This window comes from Bacillus rossius, chromosome 11 (genome assembly GCF_032445375.1).
Source record: "Bacillus rossius redtenbacheri isolate Brsri chromosome 11, Brsri_v3, whole genome shotgun sequence".
NCBI lineage: Eukaryota > Metazoa > Arthropoda > Insecta > Phasmatodea > Bacillidae > Bacillus > Bacillus rossius.
In genome coordinates, this window is record NC_086338.1 from 39,478,314 (window position 1) to 39,491,363 (window position 13,050).

The following is a 13,050-nucleotide window of genomic DNA, read 5'->3' on the forward strand; positions in this document are numbered from 1 at the left end:
GCACTCTGTTTTCCTGGATTGAATTAGGGTGTTACTTTGAGGGCAGATGTAATTACATCTACAAGACAGTACAGTTTTAAAATGTTTGGCAATAAAATATAATTTTATTCATGGTGCTAACTTTTATCTGTATTATTTTCCAGGTTAATCTTCATTTCCTAAGATTCCATGAGGTTTTTCTATAATACACAAAATTATTTCATACAAATGCAGATACAGTATGTCTTACTTGGTTGCAGTCTAGCTAATAATTAGCTTTTACTAAACCTATTTTTAAATGAGGAGCATAGTACAAATAGTACTCTTAGTAACTCTCTAACTGCATTGTTCGACTTATCTTGAATGCACAAAATATTGCTTGCTTGTGGCATGCAACTTTTGTTGAATGGAGTGTTTTCCAATGCTGTGATGCATCATGTCTGTAGTCAAAGTGTTTTTGGTGCTGCCATTTGTAAAATCGATACCTCAAAGTGATGTGTCTTTTTTCCTTCATAGAAATGTGTATTTACATATTGTGTTATATTTCTGTGTGTTGTTATCTTTGCCAGCAAGCTAGGCACCCACCGCTACAATTTCTAGGTAAAAATTTCATTTTGTTTTTCCGCAGCTAAAGAGTTAACACATCAGACATCACATTAACTTTCAAAACACGTTTAATTTTAAGGTGATCAAGAAGTTTTAATGAAGACTTAAAACTTAAACAATTCATGAATTTTGGGGACTTCACTAACGCTCAATACAACACTCGTTAAGAGGGAAATAAACTAAAAAAAATGTTCAAGGTGGGGATGCATCACAACTACTCACCTGAGCAACATCATTGAGCAGGGCTGCTGGCGCAGTGTAGCCAGGCCTCTTGTTCTGAGTGAATGGCACCACATCATAATCTTCATCCTAAAAAAAAAAGGCGGGGGGCGGGTTGTCTGTAAAGTCTGTTTACGGACGATAATTTTACGTGATAACGTCATAAGAAAACATAGATGAAAAATTGCATGCTTTTTAATTTTCAAATATTATTTAAACTTTTTGCAAATTTAATTTAAATAATTTGTTTAAATAATTTGTTTAAATATATTCATGAACAATAATTAAGTTAGAGAAAAAAACTGAAATCAAATCAATGTCAATAAATTGTTAATTTGAAATGAACGAAATTGGACAAATAAATCAAATTTTTTAAATTGCTGCTTTTAAAGAGCCCGCCTTAACCTGTTTGATATTATAGAAGATTTTCTCGCACGGTGGTTGACCGGTTCTTGCACGCTCGGCTCAGGCGGAACGTGGCAATGACGTCATGCTTTTTCGTACGTGCAGCAGGCGTTCATCAATTTATAAGACGTTATCACGTCAAAAAACGATAGTTAACTAGCACACCCTTTGATTACCCAGACAAGTTGGCCAACTCAATAAATAAAGTCAGGTCAGTTTGCAATCTTCCGTATGTATTTCACTTTTCTGTGGACACGATAAATGCAATACTTTTGCACAAATAACTTCTAGTCTTGGTTGAGTTTGTAAATGGACAAAATTCAATGAAGAGGTAGAAATGGGGTAGGTTTTCTGCCAACTGGTATTGTGAACCATCCTCCAATCGCAAACTAAATAAATGATGGCAGCTTTGTTAAAACTGGGAATAAAAGTGTAAAAGCAAATGTAACTTTTAAATGGAGTTATCACATTGGATTTACAATGAAAAACAAAAAAAACTTACCACTGCCATTAAATTATAACATAACAACACCACGAGGCAGTATACATAAATTAGAGTTGATCCTTAAATTTGACAAGTGAATAAAATTGGTACCTATGTGAATCATTATAGTTATGCAGCACTTACCTCCACTTCATCATTGGCAGCAATGGATGTCACGTAACCATCAAACTTCCCTCCTCCACCATCATAAATGTCTCGGTCATAATATCCACTCTCTCCCAGACCCACTCGGTCTTTCTCAGTCAACCCATCTGCAAGGTCTTTTTTTCTGGACTGGATATCTCGGATCTGTGACTCGATATCTGCAATATTGAACACAGCTCAAGTCTTGCATAATGTTATAGAGAAAAAAGTGAGATAGAATGAAAAGGAGAAAGAAATATAGAGAGAGAAAGTAAAAAGTAAAAAAGTAAGGGAAAGAGAAGGGGTGGGGCTGATCAGGTTTGCACAAAGTTCTTGGAAAAGTCATGGTATAAAAAACACAATAATATAATGACAACAAATTAAATATGCACATAAACCTTACAAATATTTATTTAAAATTCTAAAATGCCAACACTGGTGGTGTAGCAAGCACAGCATTAAAAATAAATTGCATAGTAACAGGTAAGTGCATCTTCACCCTAAAAATAATTCTAAAAATCTGTAAGGGTATTACAGTAAAAGCTTTAGAATCTCCCACATTTACGACCAAGGTGGTAATGGAGTAGATTTTGCCAGATTATTGAACCTTGATGTTTAAACAGGGATACCACGGAAATTTGCGAAGTAGTGCACATGTGATACACAAGCCTAATATAGCATTTTATCTCAAATTACATAATAACTATAATAGGTGAGTGGTTTCTAATGCAAAAATTGGATGATTTATTTCAATGCAGTACTTTTCTAAATATTTTATAAATGTATATACTAGGATCTCATTACCAATGCTACCATAAAACGGTGTCGTGGTGAACTTTAGGCAAGCGGCCAGTGCAAAGTGCATTTTAAATACCTAGCCAGTTGCAAGAAATTATTCTTAAACTACATTTAATTTTAGTAGCTGCATGTCTTCCAAACAAAAGGATACCACAGAAGATCATATTAACCTAAAATTAACACAAATTACTAAGGATAAGCAGAGTGTGATATTAAGTTTTAGAGAAATCCATGCATGAAATCTATTTTCAAAGGCTTATAATGGAAACCTGAATGAAATAATATTAAAATTGTTGACTGGGGAGGTCTAAGATTGCTGTCTAAAATACATACTTCCATCGACTTCTCCATAGAAGTAAGATCATGAGAACTGTCTCAAGTGGAAGTACCTAAAGTATGCAGATGTACAAGTAAATAAATCTGTGTGGTTTAACTCTGCAGAACATCTTTCCTGAAATAGGGCGAAAAATAACCTAACTGAAAATTTGGATATATTTAGTCAGATAGCCTACATTAATTGTACATAAAATATTTTTGAAATATTTAAACATTCAATTGTTTTTTTTTTCTAAATGAAAATTTCACATAACTTATTACCGAACTTATTCCTCAAAGCCACTGCCTTCTTATTTTACCACATAAACAAACAAACCTTCCACATTATTATTACACTTACTTCTCCAAAGCTGCTACTCTCCTGAATTACCACCTAAACTAACACATCACTCACTTTAGATATTATTTGGGTAAATATGTAGAGTCGTGGTATATGCAGAAAAAAATGCTAGAAATCCAAAAATACTTTTATTCTATGCTCTTTCACTTCCTCTTTTCAAATCAACCGGCGGAGATAAGAAATTCCAAATACTTTAGGAGATATAGAATTTTTTAATTTTCATCACAATAGTACCTGTGTATTCATGCGGCGATTAACATTGTTTCTGGTTTACGAGTATCTATTATGTTTCTTATTGGACAATTTTGTCACGTGACAGTTCCGTGATTGGCCAGTATTCAAATGAACCAATACGTGATTATTTATTTATTTATTAATGTTCCATCTGAGGTATCGCGACGTAGGTGAACACACCATTTCCTTCTAATGGCAAAGGAAATGTACCCGCCTCCAACTTAGGTGGGTTTTTAACGTTTCTAATTTTAAAGTCTTATTTTTTATTTGGATATTGTTGCGCAAGTAATAAGTAACAAAAAAATTTTACGTGAGTTAATGTTCATCATCACAACGGGACAAAGGTAGATTAGGTCAGGTCAGCTACATTATAAATACTTTGAAACTGAACGGACATTAAAAATAATAAAATTAATTTTAACGGTTGTTAAGTTTTAAAGTATTTATAATGTAGCTGACCTAACCTAACAAACCGGAACAAAGCATTAACGGTAAATATTTACAATCGCGGTAGATGCCAAAAAAAATGCTAAAAATCTGAAAATACTTTTATTCTGTGCCCTTTCACTTCCTCTTTTCAAAACAACCGGCGGAGGTAAGAAATTCCAAATACTTTAGGAGATATCGAATTTTTTAATTTCATCATATGTAGAGTCGCGGTATATGCCAAAAAAAATGCTAAACATCTGAAAATACCTTTATTATATGCTCTTCAACTTCCTCTTTTCATTAAAAGCGGCGGAGATTAGAAATTCCAAATACTTTAGGAGATATCGAATTTTTAAATTTCAGCACAAAACCAGCGCATTCCTGTGGCGTGCGTGCACCATTGTTTCTTGTTTACGTACGAGTATCTATTTTTTTATTGGATAATGATGTCACGTGATTGTTCGTGATAGGCCAGAATTCAAATGAACTAATACGTGATTATTTAGTTCAATTATTGTTTAAAACGATGTTTAATTACCGCCTCCAACTTACGTGAGTTTTTAACGTTTCTAATTTTATAGTCTTATTTGTTATTTTGATATTGCTGCGCAAGTAATAAGTAACAAAAAAATTTACGTGAGTTGTTATTGTACATCCTTTGTTACGGGTTTGTTAGGTAAGGTCAGTTACATTATAAATAATTTAAAACTAAAGAATAATTAAAATTAATTCACATTATTTTTAATATCACCTTAGTTTTAAAGTATTTATAATGTAACTGACCTGACCTAATCGACCATTTTAGTTTACTGTTCACCCTCTGTCCGGGTTTGTTTGGTCAGGTCAGTTACATTATAAATATTTTAAAACTAAACAGCCATTAAAATTAATTCACAAAATAATTTTTAATGTCGGCTTAGTTTGAAAGTATTAATAATGTAACTGACCTGACCTAATCAACCATTTTATTAATTACGCATTCACGATTCACGTATTCACGAACACACGGCAAAATAACAAAAATGGCGCCGCTCGAATGGTTCCACAGGTCTTGTATTGCAAAATTAAAAAATTCGATATCTCCTAAAGAATTTGGAATTTCTTATCTCCGCCGGTTGATTTGGAAAGAGGAAGTGAAAGAGCATAGAATAAAAGTATTTTCGGATTTTTAGCATTTTTTTTGGCATCTACCGCAATTGTAAATATTTACCGCATTAACATTAGGAACGAACGTAATTTTTTAAAGCATAAAAATTTGAAACGTTAAAAACTCACATAAGTTGGAGGCGGCCTATTGGTTCATTTGAATATTGGCCTATCACGAACTATCACGTGACAACATTATCCAATAAAAAAAAACAATTGATACTCGTAAACAAAAAAACAATGGTCGACGCTGTGTGAATGTGCAGGTATAGTGATTAAAATTTAAAAATTCGATATCTCCTAAAGTATTTGGAATTTCTGATCTCCGCCGGGTTTAATGAAAAGAGGAAGTTAAAGAGCACAGAATAAAGGTATTTTCGGAATTTTAAATAATGTTTTAACAAATATCGCCCAAATATGAAAATTAAAAAATTCGATATCTCCAAAAGTAATATGAATTTCTTATCTCCGCAAGCGGTTATGAAAAGAGGACGTAAAAGAGCATATAATGAAAGTTATTTCAGATTTTTACGATTTTTTTGGCGCTAATCCGTACACTACATATTTACCCTTTTACGCGTATATTGGTATGTTTGAAAATAATACGTACTTCTGTAAAAAAATGTGTAACAGCTATTTGTACTGTTGTGTTCAATTACATGTCTTCTTTTGAACCAACACCTGTTTACTTTTATCTATTCTTCTTCAAAATGTAATTTCGATTAAATTTTTAGAGAATTGAACGCCACACAAAACGATTTGGTGCGCACTGCGTAATACCGCACGAGTCGACTAGTGTTCTATTATGACTGTCATGTTTTTAAAATATACGTAAATCCTGACCAATTTATGATCACAAGGCTAAATTTTCTTTTAGAATTTATTTTCTTAGGATGCCTTGTGTTATGTTTCCGTGGACTGTGGAAGCAGTAGACGCAATAGTGAAATGTTCCGGGAGATTGGTTTACGGGAGATTGGTTTACGTGAACTAACTCCGTTATTGTGTCGTCAAAATGCCTTAGCCTGATAATACTTATTCAGACATAAGAAAAACAAAAAAACTGCTAGTAATAACATATTAACGTAAATGTATTAACTTACTCTCGGATAAGATCAGGTAAAAACACAAACATAAAAAATTAACTGAACACTAAGCAGCTATCAATAAACTTACACGTAGGACATTTAATACGGGAAATTCCAACTTTAAAATTACTAATACAAACAGTTCGTGAAAGCAACACTAAAAAATATATTAGCATGCTTAAAAAGGGGACTGTAAGGGGAGTATTACATCTAAAAACGTTATTTAGAGTTTACCTTCATGAGTACGAGGAATCGCAGCCATTTTGTTAAAAGCAACACATAATCTATAGACCGCTTTCCGTTTTAACCCTTTCCTGCCTGGCGGTACTTGTGAGTCCCACAATGTTTGAAGCCCCATAGAAATAGTGTGTGCATGTTTGAAATCACATGCTGCCTGTCGGGACCTCTGGGTCCCTGTATAGCTCCGCTCTGCCAGTTGTCGAAGAAGTTCTATTGACAGCCAAGAGGTTGCAGCACTAAAACGGCAGCACTGCACCAGTCTGGAGCGCCCTTTTTTTGTTTGTTGAGCTGGACATATGATAAATGCCTGTCAGGACTTAAAAGTCCCATCATTAAAAAAAATATTAAATATAAATAAAAAAATTTGGAAAAAAATATGGCCTCCTTTTATGCCTATTAAATATAAAAATGAAATAAAAATTACAAAATTCAATTTTTTTACATTTCTAGGCAGGAAAGGGTTAAGGTAAATATCCAGTTTACAGACAAGGAGTTAGGGCGCGGTTACACGGGACCCTGAACTACTTCAGGTGAACATGTTTAAGTAAACACGTTTACAAACGCGAAAGTGTACGGTTACACGGTAGTTGCTGAAAAGTGTGTTCAGCTCTAAAACCGATTGTCTACTGTCAACGAATAACAGTGTTGTTGATCTTCTCTATTTTGTATCCAGAAAACGCGGGATTTTCTCACTTGTTTATACAGCATTATCAGCATAAATGGAATGTGTTTTCATATTGCTCAATATTTTTTTTTTTTTTTGAGCGAGAGTACCTATCTCAGTTTTAAGAAAATTAAGGTCAGGATCAATTAAAAAAATATAAATAATATAATTACCTGTTGATTTTTTTTTGTTGCATTAGGTAAAATATTCTCGAACTTGTGCCAGGAACACTTTCCATCTTGAATTTCTGCAAAGGACTGTTTATATTCTAAACAGCCAATCAGAGGCTAATGTAGAAGATATGTCGATCTGAACTACTTTGCCAACCTGTTTAAGTTAAATGGGAAATGGCCTCGAACGAAACATGTTTAGACTGTGTGTAACCACACTCAACAGCTGAACATGTTCACCTGAAGTAGTTCAGACTCCCGTGTAACCGCGCCCTTAATAAACCCGATATTCCAAGAGACAAAAACACATTTTACGTTATTTAAATAGTAAAGGTAAAACACAAAGAATATTCCTAGTGCAAATAGAACACCGATAGGCGTTTATTTCTAGGCAACGGATAATGGTGACCTCTAGCCGTTGCCCATATTACGAGCATGTAAGGGACACAAAATTTCGTTTATTTTGTCCAGATGGCAAAAAAACATATATTTCCATCATCTCGTACATAATCATTTTTTTATCATCGGACAAAGTACTTTATATGCTGAGTTTATACACATTAATGGTCATAAAAACGATTAATCGTGACTAAAAATACTAGAGAATATTACAATTACACCATTTAATTCGCATGATTTAGCTGCTATATGTAGGATATTTATCATAGAAAATGTATTGAACGTTGACAAATATCAGCTAGAATGCATTTAAATTAGTTTCTAGCCACGTGCTAGGCACGTTTACTTTTTCTTTACGTAACAGGGGTTGGGTTTTTACACATTCTGGAAAATGTTCTGCGAGTTTGTTTAAGGTCGAATCCCAACAAGGTAGTGCTTATTCACTAACTTTCCCGGATGCCATGGAATACCACCATTATTTCCAAAGGGAACTTGCGTTTTATTAAAATTGGTTTAAAATTTATATCCAAAACTAATATTATATTCAAATTTAAATACTTTAATTGTATACTAACCATCACTTTAACAAGTTTACGCCACCCATCGGTGCTCCTCTCGTTGCACAGGCCATTATGCATTATTAACACCTGTCCTGAAGCGTGTGCGACGAACGCGCCCGTGCGCGCAGCGTAGTGCACGTGTAAGCAATGCGTGAACCCTACAAAGACAGTGCCGCTACCAGCCACGTTGGCAGTATCACTCCGCAGTGTGTGACAAGATGCTTCCGCCGAACTAAGTAAAAGGGTTTTTGTATTTATTTTCAGGGATAAACTAAAACTTGTAACAGCTTTCAATTACTTATCTGATAAATACAAATTGTTCAATGGGGCTAATCCATGATAGGCAATTCCCCCACACCCTCCAGGGGCCTTAATTTAGCAAGCATACTAGCAGGGCGGGAGCACCGACACCACCCCTTCACCCGCGCTTCGAGCATAATTTAGCATAGCATCTTTTTTTTGGCTACAATAGCCTGGGGTGTTTATGTTGGGCCAACACCTACTGCTGCCATGTGTCGACATCACTAGCACACAGGCATAAATGCTAGTTGTGTGCTGTTACTATTTTCAGAATGCACAGAAAGTTATGACTTATTTTAATGATACTATTATTTATAAAAACTTATTATATTGACTATTATTATTATGAAATTTTATTATTTAATTTGTATATTGTTCGCCCGCAAAAGTTATTAAATATATATTCCTATTAATTAGGTATATCTATGAGAGATATGCTCTATGCAGTGGGGAAGACATATATTATGGACCGGCAATTAGATATACCCCTCTAAGGACCAATTGAACAAAACGTATAAACTGTGTTATTATACGTGTCATAACGAAGGATGTGGCATTGTTGGAAATTCTGTTTTTAAATTTAATTCAGTTTTGTGTTTGCAACTTTGTTAATACCTTTTGTTTACAAGATGTGATTTTGTAAATTTCGTTAACAGCATTCCGCCCCGGCCAATCAGAGGCCATGTTTCAAGTAGAAGGCGTCTGGAACGTTTCTATTTGAGAAAGAGTTATGTAAGAGATGGCGTCCCAGTGAGATGCAAGGGCGCGGAGCCTGTCAAAAATTCAAAAGAAAAAAAGATATTAGCTATTTCAGACCATCCGCAACAAAGGATGAGTTTTTTTCGTCGTGTTGTTAAATGTTTACTAGTTTGTTAGGGCATATTCTGACGAATATGTACCCAGGAGTGATTAGTTTATGTAAGTAAAAACCCTCCATACCATGTGAAACAGCGCCATACTAAAGTTGTTATAGCGACGTACTAATTGAAAGAACATTGAGTTTAAATTATATTATCAACATTTTAAAAGACTTTAAATAACCAAAAACAGTAAAGATAATTGTAATTGTAAACTATCTAATTTATCAATTTTAACCCAGAGGTGAAACGAGAGAGATAGTTTTGTGTTCTACCGATCGTAAAACTGAGCTAAAGCCTAGGTACACGAACTCTACAACGAACTGAAATTGTTATTTAAATACTTGATTTTGTGGATTGCTAACTCGTTGATCACGCAAAAGTGCAACATAATATTACGTATTTTTGAATGGACCTAAATGAACTGTTGTATCGTAATCATGTGTGCGATGTAAATATCCAGATGATTAACGAACATGATAGTCATTCCACAACCCAGTTCAGTAATTTATTGATAATAAATTTTATTTAAATATTTTATTTAAAATTTTTGCAATTAATAAAGTTTCAACGTATGTTAATTTTCCTTACCAATTTACCGAGATATGAATGAACCTGTCATATTAACCTATGTTTTGTGTTGTGTCTAATACTCATTTGTGTTAAGTGGGTTAGGCCCTTGTGCAGCAATAGGCGCCGATGTAATAAATTGCCACACATGTAATTAAATATTACACATAATTACCAGAACCTGAATAATATCTGTGTTGTTTGACCTACCCTTATACACTATTACAAATTATATATATATATATATATAGATATCAATATCGGCAGAAAGTAATAGTAACCAACAGTCAAACCTATCTAGCATAATAATATTAGAAAGTAGCTGAGTGGGGAAAAGCACAGCACAGTTGGCACCTACAACAACCAAAATCATCGCGATTATCTTTTCAGTGGCAGTTGGCAGCAGGTCAACAGTACAAATGTATTTAAATAATTTTAGTCTAGATATAATTACTTAACAGTTACAGCAAGTTGTTTCCGCTGCTGAATACCTCTACACTATCTTGGAATACATGTGTTCGGGTTGATTGGTGGCGTTCTATTACAGTTTCAAAAGTCAGGAGGGTAAGCTATTGCACATCAAAACACATAATCTTTTTCAACTCTATTGTATTCGTTCTGTTATCGATATGTAAATAAACAAGTCTTTTTAGCACTGGAAAATGTAACCTTTGGTCACAATCAAACACTTAACCTGTTTTAAATTAATATAAAAAAGCTTCAGCAATTAATACTTAACTTATGTATGTTAAAAATACTAGGTTTAAAAGAATCAGCCACTTTATACACTGTGATTGCTTGAAACATGTATGTGGTGGTGTCGTCGCCTGGCTGACTAGCCCCTGAATGATAGTATTTTGCCGGCTACCCAGTGTTCTGTAGAGAGGGGTTCGGGCCGCGTGGCCAAGGGACTTAGTCACCAGGATAGCAATTGACACACTCGAAGACAGTTTCCAGGTTCTTTATATACGGTAAATCAAACCCTTTACAGGGGGCTGCCGCGTTTCCGCCTGTGACTGATTCTGTAGGGCGAAACCCGGTTCCGCGCACTGTTACTGTATGGGAAAAATACGTGACGTCCCGTTCGTGACAAGCAATACCCGCGTCGCTAAAACTTGAACTCTATATGACTCGCCCCCTAAGCTGAGCGACTGACCAGACAACACGGTGCCCGGGAGGGCCCGTAAATTACAGTGCAAACGATGGCGAAAATCCAGTCCGCAAACAGAACTCCGCGACTCGTAAACCACCGGAGAAAACACGCATGCGAGAGAAGTGACTGACTGCACGCCGCGACTGAATGACTCGGTGACACACGCGCCTAAATGACAACACGACTGTAAAGGTAGGAATTACTTCCTCTCGGCAAGGCCTGGACTCCAGCGAGACACCGCGCCCGTTCTCACCATCTTGGAGCGATGCCGCAGACACGTCCGCTGTCTCCAGCGCCCAGCTGCCGACTGACTACCTCCCCGCCTCGCGCGACCCAGCGCCCGCGTCCCACCTCTCCTCGCGAGCCCGCGGAACACGCTCATTGGTCACAGGCGGAAGCCACGGCCTTGGCGCCTGGTGAACACGTGAGAACTTATTCTACATAACATTTCATACAATATAATAAACTATTTACAATAAAGAAAACACGACCCTTTAAATAATAAAATACACAAGTAACAATAAGTAATGTTAAAAAATATATACAACAATTCGTCCCATCCAGTTATTAAGTATTTACATTACTTTTCACTGGCGTGTGAACCTCTCTTTCCCGCCCCCCTGTCCTAGCCGCACAACACTGTCGTCGCACACGCAACACAGGGCATGAGAAGGTGTTGGCGCGGCATAACGGGCTGTGAGAGCTGGGTCGACACCTGGGTCGACGTCAGTGGTCTTGGCAGAAACACTTATTTCGTAATCTTAGGCAACGTCAGTCTCTGAAACTATGAAGCATTCTTCCGCGATGGTATTCTCATCCAGGACTATGAGTCAAGAGAATGAATGCCCTTTTAGATACAAGAATATGGTACTATCGTACAGTTGTTTTCATCAACACCGTCTTGTTTGCAATCATTTAGAGAAAATTTTAAGGAATGTCAATGGCACACAAACATTTAAATAAGAATGCATAAAAGATTGACGTCGACTCAAGTGTCTCCTCGGCTCCTTCAGGTCGTTATGCCCCGTCAACGTCCTCCCTTGCAATACTAGTGCACCGACTGTGAAGTGCGACGAGCAGGGACGCACCCGCGTGCGCCCTAGCATGCCAGTGGGCTTCTTTCTGTGTTGTAAATAATTATGCTTATTATGTATTTTTAAATGGTCACGAGCCTCAACAATTGTGTATATTTTGAAACATAACAAAACTCTCACGTCTGAAACACTGTGTAAATACTTTGTTTGTCATTTAATCGTAGCTAATTAATTCATGTGTAAATTCACTTTTTAATTAATTACTCATTGTGTGGTGTTAATAATTCTGTGATTTTTCTCAAGTGCTTATGCCATGCTAGTAATGTAATCGCAGCCTGGCGCGTCGCGGGGCGGGCCTCTCCCACGCTGGCCGATTTCCCCTCCCCTCCTCCGCGGCCCGTGGGCCTCGGTCCGCTGGCGGGCGGGGGAGCGCAGTGGTGTTCTGGGCGCGATAGAGAGCAGACGTGCACGCCGCTCCGAGCTGCTCGTGAGGCGCGTTTTCTCATATCTTAGTCCGCCGACAGTGAAACATCACAGGTCGTCTCTGCAGCTGAGCTGCATTCGTTGTAACGCTGGCCGTATTGAGTTTTACGAGTTTTTCCGGGACGTCATCAGCCGAACGTCATAGGCCGTGTACGCGCATCTATGGACCGCCGAACCTCTCAGTCAGTACGAATCTCTTACGTGACGGACCGCGCACGCGCTGTGCATCATTACAGAACAATCGTAACCGGAACCATAGTTACGGGATTACCTTCCCAGTTCGTGTCGGGACGTATTCTAAAGACGAGACTTATTTCCGGGAGTCCGGGTCGCGGCGGGAAGGCCCTCATTCCGTGACGTGTCCGCCAGGTTGTGGCAGGTTCTCTATGCGAAAATAAAAGGGGCTCGTTGAAA

General features: G+C 36.8%; 1 protein-coding gene across 1 annotated transcript in view; it reads right to left on the reverse strand.

Moving 5' to 3' along the window:
* LOC134536842 (splicing factor 3B subunit 1) overlaps positions 1–6,547 on the reverse strand; it is a 48,870-nt gene extending 42,323 nt beyond the window's left edge. The window contains exons 1-3 of the mRNA XM_063376851.1: positions 6,441–6,547; positions 1,838–2,016; positions 808–894 (exon numbers count right to left, since the gene is read on the reverse strand). Of these exons, the coding sequence (XP_063232921.1) occupies positions 808–894; positions 1,838–2,016; positions 6,441–6,468 (294 nt within the window). The 5' untranslated portion in view covers positions 6,469–6,547. The remainder of the gene's footprint in view (positions 1–807; positions 895–1,837; positions 2,017–6,440) is intronic.
* Between the last annotated feature and the right edge of the window lie 6,503 nt (positions 6,548–13,050).